General features: G+C 46.2%; 1 protein-coding gene across 2 annotated transcripts in view; it reads right to left on the bottom strand.

The window, feature by feature from the left end:
• Positions 1–21,714, bottom strand: part of CFLAR (CASP8 and FADD like apoptosis regulator) — a 99,961-nt gene that overhangs the window by 13,038 nt on the left and 65,209 nt on the right. For both annotated transcript variants that reach the window (XM_088475501.1, XM_088475502.1), the window contains exons 2-6: positions 17,657–18,015; positions 11,195–11,300; positions 9,876–10,011; positions 3,811–3,890; positions 32–62 (exon numbers count right to left, since the gene is read on the bottom strand). In XM_088475501.1, coding sequence (XP_088331627.1) covers positions 32–62; positions 3,811–3,890; positions 9,876–10,011; positions 11,195–11,300; positions 17,657–18,015 — 712 coding nt within the window. The remainder of the gene's footprint in view (positions 1–31; positions 63–3,810; positions 3,891–9,875; positions 10,012–11,194; positions 11,301–17,656; positions 18,016–21,714) is intronic.

A 21,714-nucleotide genomic window follows, 5' to 3' on the forward strand; every position in this document is an offset into this window, starting at 1 on the left:
CAGGAAAAGAGGTTACATTACGTGGTCTTACCTATATGGCCATTGCTTTCAAAGTGTGGTCTCTAAAATAAAGAAGAATAAAAAAAGAGAGAGGTTACAATTTATTTTTAATAAAGAGGGCGGAATATTGTTGGCCATAAAGTAGGCGAGCGCCAATAAAAAGAAACGACGGCACAGAGTTTTCTTCCCACCGCACTCACACCAGATCGCTTCCTTATCACTTAAACCCATCCTCTCTAGGAGACTGTCCTGTTCTGTGCAAGGACGACGGGTAGTGGATGAAAAAACACATAGAAATATATAGAAACCCTGGTGTAAATGAGGGGCGCCAAGTATATTCACAGCAAGTGCTTTCACCCAAATGTAGCTCATGCATTGATTACGCAAACCGTATGCCAGCATTGTCACGGGCATGTATAAAAACGTAGGGCTGCCCACGTTGTCCATAATTATGTGGCCAATATGGAGAGTGAGAGTTATGGCGCTCAACATTACTCCCTCCGGACCGAGACGCGTAGGAGGACATCCTTTATACAACTATATCCATCCCAGGATATTTTCAAGAGTAAGCCTCCTCACCAACGGGTGAGTCGAGCGCGCGGCGAGCTCCGGAACCTTAGACCTTCAGGCTCGCGGGATCCGTCGATACCATGGAGCCGGAAGTGACGGAGGCTCCGGGAAGCACTCCGGGGACCACCCGGAAGCGACGCAGCGCACACGCCGGGACTCACCAACGGGACCACCGGAGCCGGGCACTATCTGGTGCGCGACATCTTTCGATGCCGCGCAGCCGATAGCATACCTCCCAACATGACCCTCTCCAGGAGGGACACAATGCTCTGGTCCTGGACTTCCCTGGTAATTTATGATTGGTGGAGGCTCCAGGGGTGAGGCTACAGAACAGTCCAAAATTCAAATAGGGGAGTCACACCAACTGCCAGTGAGTCCCAGCCAGTGATGTTTGGCAGTGTGTGAAATGACAGTTGGTGTGGCTCCCCTATTTGAATTTTGGACTGTACTGCAGCCCCACCCCTGGAGCCTCCACCAATCATAAATGACCAGGGAAGTCCAGGACCAGAGCATTGTGTCCCTCCTGGAGAGGGTTATGTTGGGAGGTATGTGATAGTAGCCAAGGCCAGGTGTACACCGGAGAGAGACACCGGCCACTAGCGCAAGCGTGCGCCTACCGCCAGCAGGTCCGGATCACCATCAGGAAGAAGATACGAAGACAGGACTCAAGAAGACAGATGAGGCCTCATCAAAGGACTTCTGCTATTACACTTTTTCATCTACACCTTGGACGAGTGACACTTAGTAAGGGTCAGGGACGCCTGCCCTTACACAGCCCACCTACCAATACCTCCCTCTCCCCATTACCATTGCTACACTGGTGCACATTATTTACCATCCGACCATCTGCAGTACATGTGCCCACCCTGCAAGCCATTACTAAGCTGCACAGTTTTACTACTTTACATTTTTTATTCTACCTCTAACCTAGTGTTGTTAATAATTTAGATTTAAGATCATTCTCTGTGGCATCCATTTGTTTATGTTCCTATTTAGACATAACTGTCACTCTCCATATTGGCCACATCTGCTCCCGTTCTCTTATTACTATTAATTATGGATACACCACAGGCGCAGGTCTATTATATTGTATGCCTCCACATACAATCTTGTAAGTCTATTCATTGTGAGATACGAGGGGTATCTCCTTAGTACCTAGCTGCCCTTCCATTAAGAACAGTAACACCCGAGTGAGCGCAAGGTACATACCCACTCATTTTGGGTTAAGGTCTATATATATTGTCCATAATTATGACTGGCATCAGTAAATTAAGACGTACAGCAGGACCATTATAGCCATAGGTTAATTTGAAGTGCACAGTAAAACAGGCGCGCAACTGCAGATCACTTATCCGCAGGTCGCAATCGGGCGGTTTTAGCAGAAACAGTCCCACGTGAGCCAAAGCTGCTACCATGGGATTTTTTTTATTATTATTAGGCTAAATGCAGTAATACATACAGATGGAGCAATCTGGTTCCAGACATAGCGCCCCAAAATGACCTTATGCAGAGTGTAGTACGTACATCCGACTTTATCATATAAACATTGATATAAATGTCACGTTTCATGGGGTGGGTGGTGCCATTGTTGTGCCTAGTGACGGATCACGCAAGACAAAAGCCAGTTTGCGCCATATCTACTACGTCAATCCAGGTGCGCTATTTCAGGTAGAGCATAACACTGATGGTAGGAGATATAAAGACAACAGAAACTGGTCTGATGGCGCCCATATGGGTCTGTCAAACATGGTCATCATCCGACCGCATCTACTGTCCGTCCTTTTTGACATCTGATCGGCAGACATGGAAACTCGCTGTAAATTAGATGCAAAAAGGTTTTCTTGGCAGACTAAATGTATGCGTCTATAGGATCTTTACTAATGATTGGTAAACATTATTATGAAGAGCCTGAGTCAGTAATCACTTAGGTTATAGCACCAAGAATAAAAGTGCAAACTAGGGCACAAGATACATGTACACACCACGCAGCTGGCTGCCAGAATAGATTTGTGAAAATTAAACAGAATCCAACAGATACAGGACTTGATTCAGAGGAAGACGAAGATTTTAAAGGACGTTCATCTGCAACTGCCGCTACAAAGCCTTTCCCTAGTGAACATCCGTGCGTGTGAATGCGCAAGGGCTGAGACGTCCAGTATGCGCATCTTCAGATGCCACCACCGGTCGGAATCGGTATGAAATCCTGGCTGCCGCATTGCCAGGAGTTCGATTCCCGGCAGCCCGACAAAACAGCAGAGCCCGGCAGCGGAAGCCCGACAGCGCTGGAAATCCCGATCGTCCCTAAGGTAAGTATATACTAACCTAACCTAACTCCCTAACCCTAACCCTCCTTAAGGGTGCCTAACCCTAACCTTCCCCCCCCAAGTGCCTAACCCTAACCACCCCTCTAATTGCCTAACCCTAACCCCCCCTTCCCCACTGCCTAAACCTAAGTCCCCCGGGGGGGTGCCTAACCCTAACCTCCCCCCGGGGGTTTCTAACCCTAACTCTCCCTCCCTCCCTCTAGCCTAACCCTAACCCTCCCGGGGGGGTGCCTAGCCCTAAGTCGCCCCCGGGAGCCCTAAACCTAAGCCCCCCCGCCCCCCCCCGCGGCTGTCCACTCACGGCGCCAGGCAACCCTTCGATCGGGATGCCGGGCGCCGGTCTCCCGGCGTCGGGAAAATGGCAGGCGTCTAGAAATAGACGCCGGTCATTTATCCTACGCCGGGATAAAGCAGTCGGGGAGCCGGCTGTCGGGATTCCGGCAGCCGGCTTCCCGATTGTATACCCCACCGGTCGCATCATCGAAACTTGCAGCAGCCCTATGGCGGGGCAGACTGTCCGTCAGAGGATGACCTCCAGTGTGAGCGACTGACCATCTGTGTACGCAACCACTTCAGCGCTACGTCCGGGAAATTCCCATAATACGCCCATAAGATGGAGCATCTCTGTGCGTCGGTTTAGCCACTTCCCAGTCGCCGTCCAGCACTTTTCCAAGACATTTCTGATACCGCGCGTCTCAATCACAACAGCGCTCTGTTGCGTACACGCTGTACGACACATGCGCCGTAAAAGTTGTTATGGCGATTCGTGCACACGCTGTAGCAAAAAGTCGGTCAACTACTTGAACTTCGGCATTGCGCGCAGCTGTGAATCAGGCCCACATCGTATTTTAAAGTTATTACAAATCTATGAGTTTCAACAAGGAAGCATTATTTCTTATGCTAACGGAGGACTTACCACGGAGGACGCGGTCTGGTTAATTGGCCGCAGAATTGTTGGAGATTCTGCAAACGCATTGATATAAGGGCCACGAAAAACTGCATGACATAAAAGAAAGATGTTTAGCAAAAGAAAAGAAAACAACTGTAAAGAACAATGACACAAAATTAATGACTTTAAACATTTTTTCAAAAACTACCAGAACATCTTTCCAAGCTGGCCAAAAACTATACCAACTTTCTTCCAACTGTCTGTCCAGCTAAACAACATCCATACACCTAACCAACTTTCCTCCAACCATCCAACTATCCATCCAGCTAAATGGCATCCATACACCTAATCAACTTTCCTCCAACCATCCAACTATCCATCCAGCTAAACGGCATCCATACACCTAACCAGCTTTCCTCCAACCAACCAACTGTCTGTCCACCTAAACAGCATCCATACACCTAACCAACTTTCCTCCAACCATCGAATTGTCTGTCCAGCTAAGCGGCATCCATACACCTAATCAACTTTCCTCCAGCCAACCGTCTGTCCAGCTAAACAACATCCATACACCTAACCAGCTTTCCTCCAATCATTCAACTGTCCATTCAGCTACACAGCATCCATACACCTAATCAACTTTCCTCCAACCATCCAACTGTCTGTCCAGCTAAACAGCATCCATACACCTAACCAACTTTCCTCCAACCATCCGTCCAGCTAAAAGGCATCCATGCACCTAACCAACTATCCTCCAACCATCCAACTGTCCATCCAGCTAAATGGCATCCATACACCTAATCAACTTTCCTCCAACCATCCAACTATCCATCCAGCTAAATGGCATCCATACACCTAATCAACTTTCCTCCAACCATCCAACTATCCATCCAGCTAAACGGCATCCATACACCTAACCAGCTTTCCTCCAACCAACCAACTGTCTGTCCACCTAAACAGCATCCATACACCTAACCAACTTTCCTCCAACCATCGAATTGTCTGTCCAGCTAAACGGCATCCATACACCTAACCAGCTTTCTTCCAACCATCCGTCCAGCTAAATGGCATCCATTCTCCTAATCAACTTTCCTTCAACCATCCAACTGTCTGTCCAGCTAAATAGCATCCATACACCTAATCAACTTTCCTCCAACCATCCAACTGTCCATCCAGCTAAACAGCATCCATACACCTAACCAGCTTTCCTCCAACCAACCGTCTGTCCAGCTAAACAGCATCCATACACCTAACCAACTTTCCTCCAACCAACCAACCGTCTGTCCAGCTAAACACCATCCATACACCTAACCAACTTTCCTCCAACCATCCAACTATCCGTCCAGCTAAACAGCATCCATACACCTAACCAGCTTTCCTCCAACTAACCAACTGTCTGTCCAGCTAAACAGCATCCATACACCTAACCAACTTTCCTCCAACCATCCATCCAGCTAAACGGCATCCATACACCTAACCAGCTTTCCTCCAACCATCCAACTATCCGTCCAGCTAAACGGCATCCATACACCTAACCAACTTTCCTCCAACCATCTAACTATCCGTCCAGCTAAACGGCATCCATACACCTAACCAACTTTCCTCCAACCATCTAACTGTCTTTCCAGCTAAACGGCATCCATACACCTAACAAACTTTCCTCCAACCATCCAACTGTCCATCCAGCTAAACGGAATCCAAACACCTAACCAGCTTGCCTCCAACCATCCAACTATCTGTCCAGCTAAACGGCATCGACACACCTAACCAGCTTTCCTCCAACCATCCAATTGTCCCGTCCAGCTAAATAGCATCCATCCTCCTAATCAACTTTCCTTCAACCATCCAACTGTCTGCCCAGCTAAACAGCATCCATAAACCTAATCAACTTTCCTCCAACCATCCAACTATCCATTCAGCTAAATGGCATCCATACACCTAACCAACTTTCCTCCAACCATCCAGCTGTCCGTCCAGCTGAACGGCATCCATACACCTAACCAACTTTTCTCAGACCAGCCAACCAGTCACTTTCCAACTTTTCATCAGACCAGCAAACTTGTGATGTTACCGAAGTAGGTGGACAGTGTCTGCCGACTTCTGCATGTTTAAAGTTGATACATATTTTTTAAGTTTTTATTGTAAACTACAGGTTTCCGCATGGTTTGGCTGCCAAGGTAAGCTGGCACTTTCTAATGAGCCCAGTGCTAGTTAGCCCCCAAGAAGGAGTAAAACCAACATGGAGTTCCCCCTAATTTTAAGTTAACCAACACTGGACTGGGGGAGCCATAGAGAGCCCCCTCCCCATTAACGCCCAGTAAAGCCAGCCCAATAGAACCATAGTTCTTCCCTGTACCCCATGGCAGTGGGTACGGGACAATTAAATGGTTAGAGGGGGGTTTGAAGTATATCACACATGCTCTCCCCTGTCCGCAGCTCAGGGACCGATTCAGGAGATGTACTAAGCTTTGGAAAGTGATCAATTGAAAAGTGATAAACTACCAACCAATCAGCTCCTAAATGTCATGTTACAGGCTGTGTTTGAAAAATGACAGTAAGGAGCTGATTGGTTGGCATTTTATCACTCTCCAGAGCTTAGTACATCACATCTCCCCCTATAGACTGAAAGCTAGATCTCAACACTCACAGTTGTACTAACTGGCGAAACAAGTTAATTACCTCAGTAACAGACCTGGGACATCAGGACCTTGGCCTTTGTTACACAGATTCAATAAAACATTCTGAACACTCCCTGTCACTCTCTCTCCCTATTCAGTTCACGCTCATGGTATGGCATAGTACACAGTTTATTGTGTGTAACAGATGGCTGTGATGGTAATGGCTATTGTGTAATTATGTGAATTAGTACTGTGGTAGTTGGTGTAATATAGGCAGCATACAGTATATGCTGTTTATTGTAGTATTAGTGAGCTGTAACAACAGTGTTAGTGGTTAGGATGGTGATTTATGTATTGGTATTTATAACTGTAGATATAATTGCTGGAAATTGAATAGTTACATCTAAAGACGATAGTGGTATCAGCTTATGTATTATACAGTGTTTTATTATAAACATTCTGGAATACTATATCATGGAGTCTTTGCCTGCAGTATATCACAGTTATAGTCCTTTGTAATGTTTATAGTTCAGGTTAAAATCAGATGGTAATACAGTAGTTTTATACAGTAGATTTTGCTGCTGTGTGGATTTGTGAAACCAATATGGCTGCCGCTATGTGTTTTCTCCTTCTCCCCCCTTGAACCAAGTGCTTGTAGCAATGGTGCAGCCTGAGATGTACAGGACTGTGAATAGTGGCTGCATCATTATAGCATTGTAATGAGGACTGAATAAGTTTGTATAATGGAGTAGATTATCATAGATACAGTCATAGGTTGTTATCAGTGTTTCATACCTCCCAACTTTGTACAGATGAGGATCGGGACTTCCGCGCGCCTTTGGCACATGTAACCGAAAAGGGGATCTTGTGGCCTCGCTGTGAAGGGCAGGAACTTTCCCCTTTTCATCATTCCGGGGCGAGTCCAGCATCCCCCGAGATGCTGGGTTGCCCCCAGGTCCTCCTCGCACAGTGCAGAGCATCGGTGAGATTGATTTCCCCCAACTTCCCTCCCACCACGGGACACTGCGGCCCGTGGGTGGGACGGTGGGACAGTACCTGATTAGCGGGACTATCTCACCGGAAGCGGGACAGTTGGGAGGTATGGTGTTTTAGGGATGGATGTGACTGTAGTTCCAATAGGTCAGGCATCACGTTTGTAGTCTGTGGAGACTGTACTACTATGGGAGTTGAATTACTATCAGCTTGGAATGGTACATAAGAAGATGCTTTGTGGCAGTATAATGGTGTTTCCCTACGTTCCAAGTTGAACTTAGTGTGTTTAGTTTGTAGGTCATGCTGTCCTGCCCACCCCCCATATACGTCCTTATAGCTCCCCAAGCTAACTCTACCTCTCTCTGTAATGCTCTCTCTCCGGGTGGGATATACTAACCGTGCGGTGTACATCCCACCAGTCATAGCACCTATACTAATGGCATATGTACTAACATATGCGATTAGTATCGCAAAGGACAGCTCTTGCGATAAGAGCTGCCCCTTGCAAAGCTGCCGCCACCGAGTGAGGGGGGTCTCCGTGGGACTCCTCCCTCTCTTAGCCCCGGGAGCTTCCTGCTGTTGACCTCTGCAGGAAGTCCCAGGTTCCTCCTCCTGGGTATAACTGTACGAGTTTGTTAATAAAAGTTATATAATTAGTTACTGATTATGAGAAGTCATTAAAAGATAGAATATTTGCTTTAAGAATATGATAGTGATACAAGGAGAGCATCCAACTCAGCTTTCACAGTAAGGATCCGAGCAACTTCGACTAGGGCCAAATTGTGATGGCTGGATGACTGGGTCAGAACGTCTCCAAACGGCAAGTCTTGTGGGGTGTTCCCAATATACTGTGGTTAGTACCTACCAAAAGTGGTCCAAGGAAAGACAACTGGTGAACCAGTGACAGGGTCATGGTCGCCCAAGACTCATTGATGCACGTGGGGAGTGAAGGCTAGCCTGTCTGCTCCTATCCCACAGAAGAACTATTGTAGCACAAACTGCCCACTGCCAAAAGCGCCAACAATGGGCACATGACCTTCAGAACTAGACCATGGAGCGATGGAAGAAGGTGGCCTGGTCTGATAAATCACGTTTCTTTTACATTGTGTGGATGGCCGGGTGCCTGTTTCATTTACCTGGGGAAGAGATGGCACCAGGATGCACTATGGGAAGAGCCGGCGGAGGCCGTGTGATGCTCTGGGCAATGTTCTGCTGGGAGACCTTGGGTCCTGGCATTCATGTGGATGTTACCTTGCCATGTACCACCTACCTATCCATTGTTGCAGACCAAGTACACCCCTTCATGACAACGACATTCCCTGATGGCAGTGGCTTCTTTCAGCAAGACAACGGGCCCGGCCACACTGCAAGCTATGGTCTGACTACAGAGTACCTCCTCCAGGAGCAGACGTCTCTTACCTGTATATGACGATCTTACTGGTATATTTCAGTCTTTTCTGCTTTCTCTTTTCACATGTTTTACCTTGTCACAATGTTAATGGCCTTTCATTTTCATTTATGTTGTTACATTTTATTTGTAACATTGCCTCTGGCTGTCCCCTCTTATATGTTGCTTTTTGTATAACTGCTGTACCATAAAATTCTCCAATAAATACTTATTTCAGTTAAAAAATGTTCAGGAATGGTTTGAGGAACATGACAAAGGGCAAAATTTACTAAGCTGCGGTTTGACGGCGGTTTCTATTCTATTCTAAATCCCGGCGGTGGTTTGGTGGCGGTTTTTATATCTGCAGATAGCAAAACCCCTGCAAAACTGCCATCAAAACGCATTATAGAATAGAACAGGGCTGTCATTTAGAAACCACTGCAAAACTGCCACCAAACCCCCATTGTTTAGAACAGAATAGAACCCGCCACCAAACCTCCGGGGTTTAGAACAGAATAGAACCCGCCACCAAACCGCCAGGGTTTAGAATAGTATAGAACCCGCCGTCAAACCGCCGCTTAGTAAATTTTGCCCAAAGAGTTCAAGAGGTTGCCTCTAAATTCTCCAGATCTCATTCTGGGGAATAAACGCTGAAGATCTGGAGTCTTCAATTAAAAAGCCCGGAGAGTGCCACCTAGCTGAGATCTGTAGAATGGAGTTGTATTCTTTGTTACTTATATCAATTACATGCAAATGGGACCTGTGTTACTGTATGTTTATCCATAACTAATGCACCAATTACACTGTCTGTATTGTGATATATAATTATCTGCATATTGCATACCGGTGACCTTCAAGAAACAAAGATGAGACAGAACATAAAGAAAGTGATAATGGCATCACACAACCACATCCAACTCTGCAGGTGAGGTTTAGGGGCGACCCTCGTGCCCTTGCGAGGTCTCACAGACATTTAATTCAGGAGCGGGAAGCAAAGAGCCGCTGACTGGCGACGACAGCAAAGTACTAACTGCAGGGTAATATAAAATAACACAACCCCTATAGGTCTGATGTGCAGTACAGCCGTCTCTTACCTTTCTGTTTGAATTTGAGAACTCGGTTTTTCAGGTCGACCCTGTGAATGAGTTGGAAGTTTATCTCTAACAAATCCAAGTTCTCCGGCGTTACTAAGCGATTCTTCTCAAGTTCTGTTGCGATTGACAGGAAAGTCTATAATAGAGAGAACCTGTATCACTTACCACGCTTATTAAAAATAATATTTCTCTCTCTAATTTAAGTGCTAAAAATACAACTTTACGTGTAACAGTGGTGGGAGACAAAGGGGCTGTCGCCAGTCAGTTCTGCATACAGATCTTGCGGCTGAAGCAGGCTAAGTTTATCGGGGGGAGGGGGGGCACGCCTGTTTTCAGCAAGTCTCCTGAACTAGTGCAAGCGCAGTGATAATGATCGTGGCCATAACACCAATTGTATGGATAGGGGTGGGGTGGTGGTACAGATGTGTGCCACTTTATACACAGCTGAATATCTGAACTCTCCGACACATGGGTGTAGTGACGTCGGGATACGTACAATATCCTGGCGCTGAGAATCCCGAAGGTAAGTAGCGGGGTTGGGGGGAGGGTTAGGATAAGGCACTAGGGGGTGCATTAGGGTTAGGCACTAAGGGGGGAGAGTTACGTTTAAGGTGCAGGGAGGGGGTGGTTAGATTTGGGCCATACTTGCCGACTATCTGGCTACTCCTTCTGGGAGGGAGCAGCCAGATCGGCAGGGCAGGGGGTGTTGGCGTAAAAAGGGGGCATGGGCGGGAGGGCAGATGTCATTTGCGGGCGTGACGGGGGCGGGGCCACGCGATCGCATCAGTTTGGCCCCGCCCCCGCTACACAATGCCGACAAAACTGGCATTGTGAAGCTGGGGGTGGGGCCAAAATGACACGATTCAGCGTGATTCGCGTCATTGGTCCCCCCGCTACTGGGGTTTAACAGGTATTCGCGGGGGGGGGGGAGGGGGCGGGGGGGATTGGCAACAGTCGGGAGGCTTGCCTACCTTTCCGGGGTGCTGGGACCTGCACCCGTTTATCGGGAGGCTCCCGGACTAATCAGGAGGGTAGGCAACCCTGGTTTAGGTACTAGCGGGGGAGGTTAGGGTCAGGCACCAGAGAGGGAGGGTTAGGGGGAGGGAGAGGGGGAGGGTTAGAATACTGACCGACAAGTGTCGGTATTCTAAGCCTATCGGGATCCAGGTGTCGGGATTCTGACCGCCAGCATTCCGTACATTACGTTTGGCTCGCATTTAATTCTGCATCAACTCCAAAGACTTTACGGAACCTTTGAGCTAGTTGGATGCTCTAGAACAAAGGCGGGCACCTCTCAGGACAGGAGCTAGAACACCTACCCTTTTCTTCATTTTTCCTGCATTCTTTAATTCTTTTTTTAACAAGAACACCAGGGATTCCAAGTCTTCTTCCTCCAGCTGCTCATTCAGGTCTAGGAAAAGACTTCTGCAAAATAACAGGATTAATTTGATTACCTGGGTGGCCAGCAGCCCAAAAAGTTACACTGCACACTTTTCTCCTCTGCGCCTTGGAGAGAGATAAAGTGGAGAGAGATAAAGTACCAACCAATCAGTTCCTGTCATTTTACAGGTTTTGCTGGAAAAAAAAATGCCTGTTAGGAGCTGAAGGTGGTACTTTATATTCTCCAAGAATCATACATCTCTCCCCATATGTCTATTTGGAGAGGGAGAACAACTTCCCCCCGGCATTCAGAGAGGAGAGATTGTCCAATTTAAGCAACCCAATAACTGGACGCTTTTACAGGAATGACGAGTCACAGGGGTTACAGGGTATAGTATTTGGAAAGAAATCGGAACCCTGTGGAGTGGGAGGGAGGTCACACATTATATACTCTTAAATAACTGTGGTAATCAGGGCCTGATTAAGGGTTTGTTAATAAAAAAAAAACGGTTTATTGAAAAGTACATTTAATTAATATTTTGGGAAATTTTTTAGATATGCAAAAAAGTCTTAAAAGCATTGAAAAAAAGAAGAAAAAACACATCATCAGCAACATACAGCCTGTAGAGCAGTGTTTCCCAACGTCAGTCCTCAAAGCACACTAACAGTCCAGGTTTTAGTAATATCCATGCTTCAGCACAGATGGTTAAATCAAAATAACAGGTACTAATTAAGACACCTGTGCTCAAGTATGGCTATCTTTAAAACCTGGACTGTTAGTGTGCCTTGAGGACCGTGGTTGGGAACCCCTGCTGTAGAGCTTCCGGATCCTGGAGGCGCAACCACCCTCGTTGTGACATCATCAACACATCACATGCTCAGTAACATTTTCCACTGGTAAAACTGATGCAGTAAAAACAAAACAAAACAAAAAAAATAAAACAGTGGTTGCAGCAATGATGGTGTAAAAGTTACTGGAGAGCACAGCCTGGTGTGCATACGGAAATCTTGTCTAAGTTTACCACACATTAGTGTACAACCGCTGCCCACATTAGTGCATATTGCCACACGTTAGTCCCGTTAAAACACATTAGTAAGTATGACTGTCCACATTAGTGCACAACTGCAAGCAAAAAAATATAGCGAGCGTCCAGAATGATGGTCGCGATGGTCAAGACCATCGCGACCATCGGGCTTGCGACGAGACCCTTGTGGTAGGGTCTCGTGGCCGCGAGCCCCAGAGAGCTTCTGGCTCTAATAGAGCCGGAAGCTCTCCCACTGATATCACTGGTGATGTCAGTGGGGCCGCCCACAAACGGTAGGCGTTCTCTTGGGAACACCTCCATTTGTGAAGCCACCCCCACGCCACGCCTACCAAACGGGGCAAGCTGTCAATCACCATCGACAGCTCGCCCCCTTTGGTGCGAGACCCGGAGCGACGGAGCGCCCGTCGCTAGCCGGGTTTCGCGCATGCGCACAACAGAGCCGGCTCCGTCGTGCGCATGCCCAGTGGGCAAACATCGATTGGCCCAGTGTACGATTGTCCACATAACCACCCATGTCACCACACAATGGTGCATGTTATGCATATTACCACACAATGGTACATGTTATGCATATTACCACACAATGGTGCACATTACCACACAATGGTGCATGTTATGCACATTACCACACAATGGTGCACATTACCACACAATGGTGCATGTTATGCACATTACCACACAATGGTGCACATTACAACACAATGGTGCATGTTATGCAGTTTACCACACAATGGTGCACATTACCACACAATGGTGCATGTTATGCATATTACCACACAATGGTACATGTTATGCATATTACCACAGAATGGTGCATGTTATGCATATTACCACACAATGGTGCATATTACCACACAATGGTGCATGTTATGCACATTACCACACAATGGTGCACATTACCACACAATGGTGCATGTTATGCATATTACCACACAATGGTGCACATTACCACACAATGGTGCATGTTATGCATATTACCACACAATGGTGCACATTACCACAGAATGGTGCATGTTATGCATATTACCACACAACGGTACATGTTATGCATATTACCACACAATGGTGCATGTTATGCATATTACCACACAATGGTGCACATTACCACACAATGGTGCATGTTATTACACAATGGTGCACATTACCACACAATGGTGCATGTTATGCATATTACCACACAATGGTGCATGTTATGCACATTACCACACAATGGTGCACATTACCACACAATGGTGCATGTTATGCATATTACCACACAATGGTGCACATTACCACACAATGGTGCATGTTATGCACATTACCACACAATGGTGCACATTACCACACAATGGCACATGTTATGCATTATCATATTACCACACAATGGTGCACATTACCACACAATGGTGCATGTTATGCATATTACCACACAATGGTACATGTTATGCATATTACCACACAATGGTGCACATTACCACACAATGGTGCATGTTATGCATATTACCACACAATGGTACATGTTATGCATATTACCACACAATGGTGCACATTACCACACAATGGTGCATGTTATGCATATTACCACACAATGGTACATGTTATGCATATTACCACACAATGGTGCACATTACCACACAATGGTGCATGTTATGCATATTACCACACAATGGTACATGTTATGCATATTACCACACAATGGTGCACATTACCACACAATGGTGCATGTTAACATCTCAGAGGGGTAAAAGTTAAGCTGCATACACTCACAATGATTTTTTGAACGATTATCGTTAAACGATATCGTTTAACGATAATCGTTTGACTCAGAAAGTGAACGATTTTTTCAAATGATGAACGATTATCGTTCATGCGCGTTCACGTTTGTAGTTCAGTCAGACTTGTCAACTGAACGATTTTCATTAAGGGAATATGCAAAAATCGTTTGTAGTTCAAGAAAATCGTTCATTACATTTAGTAAATGAACGATTTTAGTAAACGATTTTTTCAAGGGAAAAAAAAAAGTTTACTAAAATAGTTCATTTACTAAATCGTTGTGTGTGTATGCAGCTGTAATGGTTAAATCTAGTAATGTCTGTTATTACCCCAGCTGCACTAAATAGACTTTATAATGTATTTGTTTTGCAGCTCCAAGCAACCACAAACACAATGCTGGCAGTTTTCCCATTAACTTACAAAGCACATTAATGTTTGCAAAGAGGAAGCAAATATTTAATCATTAATTATTATTCACCTGCAGGGAAGTGATGCTGAATATAATATAAATAAAACAAAACTGAGAAAAGGATTCTTCTTTTTCCTATAGCAGCAATAGGCAACTGTATGCACATCATGGGATGGGCCTAATTCAGTTTTGGGAACAGAGGGCCTGATTCAGAGCCGGACGCTCTGACCAGAGCGCTCGCTCTGAATCAGGGCCGGGCTACCTAAAATTGGAGCGGCCTCTTGGACGCTCGCATAGCTGTGGGTTACCACCCACAGCTTATGCGAGCGTCCATGATGATGGCCGCGATGGTCAAGATCATCGCAACCATCGGGCTTGCGACAAGACCCTTGCGGTAGGGTCTCGTTGCCGCAAGCCCTGGAGTGATTTTGGCTCTATCAGAGCCAAAATCACTCCCACTGACATCACTAGTGATGTCAGTGGGGCCGGACCCAGACGGTAGGACAGTTGGACAGTTTTTTTTTATATTGCAATTAAGAATTCAGTTTGGACCCTTCCAAATCTAAATCTCTCTGCACTATTACATCTGACCCCCTGCAGTGCAGCATGGTTTTACCTAGATGCAGTTACTGGCTCTATCTTACTCCATTGCCAACTCTGAATCAGGAGACACCTATCTGTAATAACAAATCAGCTGGTATTATAAGCAAGCTATAGCAAACGCATATGAAAGTTTTAAAGTAGGAAAGAGTTGGCGCGGGGGGGTCCCAAGCGGTATGCAGTCAGGAAGCCAATGGTCGAAATGCCGACCGCCGACTTCCTGACTGTGCAATCCCGACAGGGGACTAATGATAGGCATCGAAATCCCGACGCCTATCATTATCCGTACGCTGGGAGCCCGACGCCTGGCATACCGAACAAAGGCAAGCCGGGGTGGCGGACGTGGGAAAGCCGCGTTGGGCTGGAGGATTAGGTTAGGGACTCCCAGGGGGGACTTAGGGTTAGGCACCCCCCGGGAGGGTTAGGCTAGGGGAAGGGGGGTTAGGGTTAAGCACCCCCGGGGGGAGGTTAGGGTTAGGCTGCGGGGACGGGGGGTTAGGGTTAGGCACTTACAGTGGGTTAGGTTTAGGCACTTACGGGGGGTTAGGGTTAGGCACCCCTAAGGGAGGGTTAGGGGGGGAGTGGGTTAGGTATAGTTAGTATACTTACCCATCGGAATTTTCACTGGTGCCGGTCTTCCGGCGTCGGGACCTGAACCGCCGGCCATAGGTCCGGCGGTCATTCATCCCGATCCCGTCACAAGCAATAGGCTTGAAGGTCCATTGTGGCCCTTGGGCTGCCTGTTGCATATCACTGAAATAGTGGTTGCAAATATAAAGCTGTAAAAGGGGAGATTTATCAAACCTTGGAGAGATATAAAGTGAAACGAGATAAAGCACTAACCAATCAGCTCCTGTCACTTTACAGGCTGTGTTTAAAAAATAACAGTTAGGTGCCGATTGGTTGGTACTTTATCTCTTTCCACTTTATCTCTCTCCAAAGGCGTTGTATGAATCGCCTCACTGCAGACCGCCCGTAATGCGAATTGCAGCGATGCAAGAAACGATCCCCAGTGGCTCAGAGCGATCGTCCTCTCCCCCCCCCCCCCCCACATTTCTCTCCAGCCCACAACCACAGGCCGCTATACACATTTGTCAGGGAGAGAGCAGAGACCGCTGTTGCCAAGCTGCAGCAACGTAGCTCCCCAGCCCAGCCGCTGTGTGCTAGGTTGGGGAGGGTCCGGGGCAGCCAGCGCTAGTGGACAGGAGGGGGGGGGGGGGGGGGAGGAGAAGGAATCACATCACTCATGAATCCCCCCCTGATCATCCTTGGGAGCATGACGTAATTTCAGGAACTATTGCACCAATCAGAACAAATCCTCTGCATTTGTAACCAATAAACAGCTTAAGGCGGGATATACAACGCATCGCAGTACATGCCGACAATAACGCCTGTATGTACCTTGAATTGCGATTACAATCGCAGAGGACAAACTCTTACAAAAACAACTGTCCTTTGCGAAGAGGGGACTTCTGGGTTTATGACCCAAAAGTCCCTCTGCTCTTGTGTCATATGACCAGCGCGGGTGGGGGGGGAGGCAATCAGTGCGACACATGATGCAGGGAGAGAGAGAGGAGACTGCTGATACTCAACAGCAGCCGGCCTGGACCCTCCGCAGCCCAGCACACAGCAGCTTGGAGAGGGAGGCTGCTGCCTCTGAGCAGCAGCAGTCCCCTCTCTCCCCCTGGCCGGGATGTACTAAGGTTGCGGTGACCATTCCGCCAGTCACCGCAACCTTACTAATCACATATGTACTAACATATGCGGTTAGTATCGCAAAGGACAGCTCTTGCGATACTAACCCTTTGTGAATCAGCCAACACCGGGTGAGGGGGGTCTCCGTGGGACCGAGCCCCCTCCGAGCCCCGGGAACTTCCTGCACAGGTCACCAGCAGGAAGTTCCCGGGCTCCTCCTCCCTGCACCCGGAAGAACATTAGGAGGTGGCGGAGGACCCAGGCGGAGCGCGAGCCGGCGACCAGGACACTAAGGTAAGTGGGGACCAGTACTGGGCGACGGCGGAGCGGCGAGGCGGTGGCGAAGTGTCGGGTGCGGTAAGAAGCTCATAGGCTTCTATAGGGTAACGCCAGGTTTTTATGCAGTTACCCTCCGCACCGATAAAAGGGCTTAGTACATATGGAAATGCGGTAAAAAACCCAGAGAACAGGGTTTTTACTGCATTTTTCCTTTAGTACATCCCGCCCCCTGCATGATGTGCTGCTGCGGCTGCCCTGCTATACAGCGGCCGTCAGGAGTGGGCAGGTGGGAAGTGTTATGTGGGGAGGGGGCCGCTGACCTCTCTATTTTGATTTTGGAAATAGGTGAGATATAATTGTGTAAATTTTCAATAAAGAATTTTTTCACTTTTTTTTTTTTTTTGTACAGGAGGACTGCAGGACCCAGGGGGCATGCATACCGGGGCATCCTAACACTTGTGGTTCTCCAAGTGCTAGAATTCCCTGGCAGCCATTAAATTTGGGTGTGACAGGGCTTGCTGGGACCTATAGTTCAGCCAAAAAAATACACATATATTTTCTGACAAACAAATTGATTACACCACCCTAGGTTTTGCAGCAACAATTTTAAAAAAGTTTACCTGTAGACCGGAATTATTCTGCTTTGGGTTGACATCAATTTTTCAACATCGGTTCTTGTTCTCTTTAGATATTTTTTTAGAAGATCAAATCTTTTCACCAAGTACAGTACCTCGGCTAATCCATACTGCGTTTTTTCATTCAATTCGCTTAACAGATCCCGCGTATTAGTGTGCGGTAGGATCCCGCGGCAGGCGAACAAAATAGCCTCTCGCTCCTCGCTGTCCAATTCCTCCTCGATCTGTAGAATTGCGCTACTGGAAACGCAGTTGCCGGTCATCACAATATCCCTGAGTGCCACAGTGTCCGCATTCAGGAAAAAAGGTGACGGGAAACCGTAAAATAGTTTATCTGTGGGCATCTATGAGGAAGAACAAAAAATTGTTTAAGCAACTATCTATTCTATATTCAATGTGTACAAAAATATCTGTCAACATACTGTATAAAAAAAAAAAAAAAAGAGTCTTAGGGGTCTATGTACTAAGCAGTGTTAGGTGACAGAATGAAAAGTGATAAGAAAGTGATAAGGTGCCAGCCAATCAGCTCCCAACTGTCATCTCACAGGCTGTGTTTGAAAAATGACAGTTGGGAGCTGATTGGCTGGCACCTTATCACTTTTCACTCTGAGGGGTATTCAATATGAAACGTTAACTTCACTGCCGTTAACGTTTCATATCGGAGTTTTTTTCTGCGTAAAGGTATAGTGCGCGCTCCCGCTTATCCCCGTATTCAATATGAAATTACCGAAAACGGGAAACTCCGAAGTTGGATTTGCGTAAAGTTCCAAATTTTTCCTTAAAATAATTGTAAGTCCCCCCTAAAGTTGTAAAAACATGGGGGATCACTATGGGTACCCCCGTTTTAGCCTTTAATTGAAAGTCAGGGATTTAAATAGCCGCAGCAGGTGTTTTTTTCCCGACATTGAAGAAGTGTTGCAGAAGAGCACTTAGGTTATTTTTTTCGTTTTTTTAAGTGGTCCCATCAATTTTGGGGTACATGAAAATGGGTACTAGCATTTTTTGGTGTCCCTAAAGTAAGTTTTTAAAAATTCTGCATTTGTGCACCTGCCGCTATAAATCTATTCTTCAAAACACCAGCCGCATACATGCAGAATAGCCCTGAACCTATTTGCCTATTGTTTAACAATTTTTTACCATTTTTTTTTTTTTGCACCCCAATTTTTAACTTAATTTTTTGGGGTGTCCCTATTTTTTTTTAAAACTTTTTTTTTACATAGTTCTTTTTTAAATGTCAATCTCAGGGGTGCAGGCTATTTTTTTTAAGCCTGCACCCCTAAACCCCAATTCTGGACTTTTTTTCAACACCTATTCAATGGTGAAAAGTTATCACCGTTTTTTATCAAAGACTTTTCAAAATTGCGATAAGTCTTTGATATTGAATACGGTGTAAAACTAAAACCAGTGATATTAACGCAAAAACGATAAAAAGTGCGATATTAACGCAAAAAACACCCATATTGAATACCCCTATCTGTCTCCTAACACTGCTTAGTAAATAGACCCCTTAATACTTTGCTGGAAGTAACAGGTGAAATAAAGAGACCGCACACTGCCATGAGACTTGCAAACTCTAGCACAGCAATACCACACATCTATCCGGCCTGTTCCCAACATGGCATTCTTGCAAACCACATCTGTTTTCAGTTCACATTTTCCCAGACGCGGCCTCACTCACCCAAGTGCGGCTGGTTACCAGGCGATCGTCCACACGGACAGCTGTATTTTGTTCCTTGACGGTTTCAGTTGCTGAATTACAATTCTTTGACACTCGTCATTAAATTACTATTATTACTATTATTGACAATAAATCTCATCCCATGCACCTCTCCATCCCGGCTGCAGACACACAGATCAAGAATTCATACTGACACCCAGGATATTTTCTTCAAAATGAAAGTGAAAGTGAGAATAAATTGGAGATTTTAACAAAACTCTGCAGCATTCATTCTTGCTCTAGTGATCACATCTGCATTCAGTGACAAATATATATATATATGCATAAGGTCTAAATTTCCACTCACGCGAATGGGAAATACACACAGTCATGTTATTAATACCAGATGATTGGGGTTTTTGTTTTTTTTTAAATGATTATTATTTATGCAAATGTTCAGCGTCATACAACCAATCTCTGCGTGGGTGTGACTGTAAGAAGCCAATCGCTTTCCACTACGCAAGCGCTCACCTTGCTCACAGGTTAAAATAAGAAGTAAAATCACATACTATAACAGTCCATGCGCCCCCAAACTTTGCTGCAACCACCAACATTAGTTTAAGTGGACATCTCTAGGGGTGCTCCCATACTTACCTACTTCTCCCGGTTGTTGCGGGAGGCTCCTGAATTTCCGGGTAGCCCCCCACACCCCTGGAAGAGCGTCATTTGGGGTTTTTTTACTCAGAACTGCTCGCAAAATAGCGGTTGAAAAAACCGACCACAAGAATAGCGAGCAGTTCATACGCTGTACGATGTACTCGATTAATCTAATAAATAGCGGACATGACGTATGGTGCGAGCGGCAAGGGGGCGTTTTGGACAAAATTACAACCGCAAGTTTTGCTCGCTCGTTCAGACTTAGGGGCGTGAACAGACCGCAAAGTGCGAACGGTTCATTTGAATAGCCACCCCTTTTTATAAAACGAACGACTGCAAATAGCGAGCGGCTCTGAATGAGGGCCACAGCCTGTGAGATGACAGTTGGGAGCTGATTGGCTGGCACCTTATCACTTTTCACTCTTTCTCCTAACACTGCTTAGTAACTAGACCCCAGTGTACCAACCAATAATCTCCTTCCATTTTACAGGCTGTGTTTGAAAGATGGCAGTTAGGAGCTAATTGGTTGGTACTTTATCTCTCTCCACTTTCTCTCTCTCTCCAAGGCTTAACACATCTACCCCATAATTTAGTATTCTATCCATCAGGGAAAGATTCAACATGTTTAAGAAATGGTTATTCTATAAGATAGGCACCAAGGACACATTCTTGGCATTAATACTATTTTAGTGCCCCCGTTACGGGCGAGTCTCGGAGCGGGCAATACTCCCCAGTAGACGAGGCGCATGGCGTAACATTTTAACACAAGGGGCTTTGTAAAATGTGACAGTGGCCTCAGCCCCTGCTGTACAAAGCAGTGATTAATGGCATTTCACAGTGGTGGGAAGGGGGTCTAGGACGACGCCATTCAATGCGAATCGCAACCGAGAATGGCCGATTCTGTTAGGAGGTCAGGAGAGCCCCACTAAACTAGGGACTCTCCAGGAACTTGGCAAGCCCCTCTCCTCCCAGTGTTCCACCTCACCAGGTGACAGGCGTTGTAAGTGCAGGACGAGTGGAAGTGAGGCGGATGTACGCGCATGTTCTTTTGGTGCACAAGTGCAAGACGGTAAGTTGTATTGTGCGCAAAACAAAACAGACATACCTAACGCTACATGAACGCCTTAAAGTTCACATTTAGAAGAAAAGAAGACTCAAGGGCAGATGTATCAAAGCTTTGAAAGAGATAAAGTGAAGTTGCCCATAGCAACCAATACGCTTCTAATGATCATTTATTTAGCACTGACTATGAAATGACTGTTAGAAGCCAATTGGTTGCTATGAGGAACTTCTCCACTTTATCTCTATGGAAGGTTTGATACATCTTCCCCTCAGCGAGGCTGTGCCCAGTGAATGGCGAGCACGCAGTTTCAAAGCCGCTGATAGAGACTAGGGGGTATATTTACTAAAGCGACAGTTTTTAGAAGTAGAGATGTTGCCCATAGCAACCAATTAGATTCTACTTAACATTTAACTAGCACCTTCTAGAAAATAGTAGCTAAAATCTGACTGGTTGCTATGGGCAACATCTACACTTGTAAAAACTCTCACTTCAGTAAACTTACCTCTAAGACAAGGAGCACGGGAAGTAAGGGATGAACATTGGAGCTTACATGCTATGTGGAGGGGTCATATTAGTATGTAAGCCAACCACAGGCATTTACATGCTTTACAGTGATATAAACAGACGTTATACATACCTCTCATTTCAAATCGTCTCAATGCATCC

The sequence above is a fragment of the Taudactylus pleione genome, unplaced genomic scaffold (genome assembly GCF_031769625.1).
Source record: "Taudactylus pleione unplaced genomic scaffold, aTauple2 ptg000173l, whole genome shotgun sequence".
Lineage (NCBI taxonomy): Eukaryota > Metazoa > Chordata > Amphibia > Anura > Myobatrachidae > Taudactylus > Taudactylus pleione.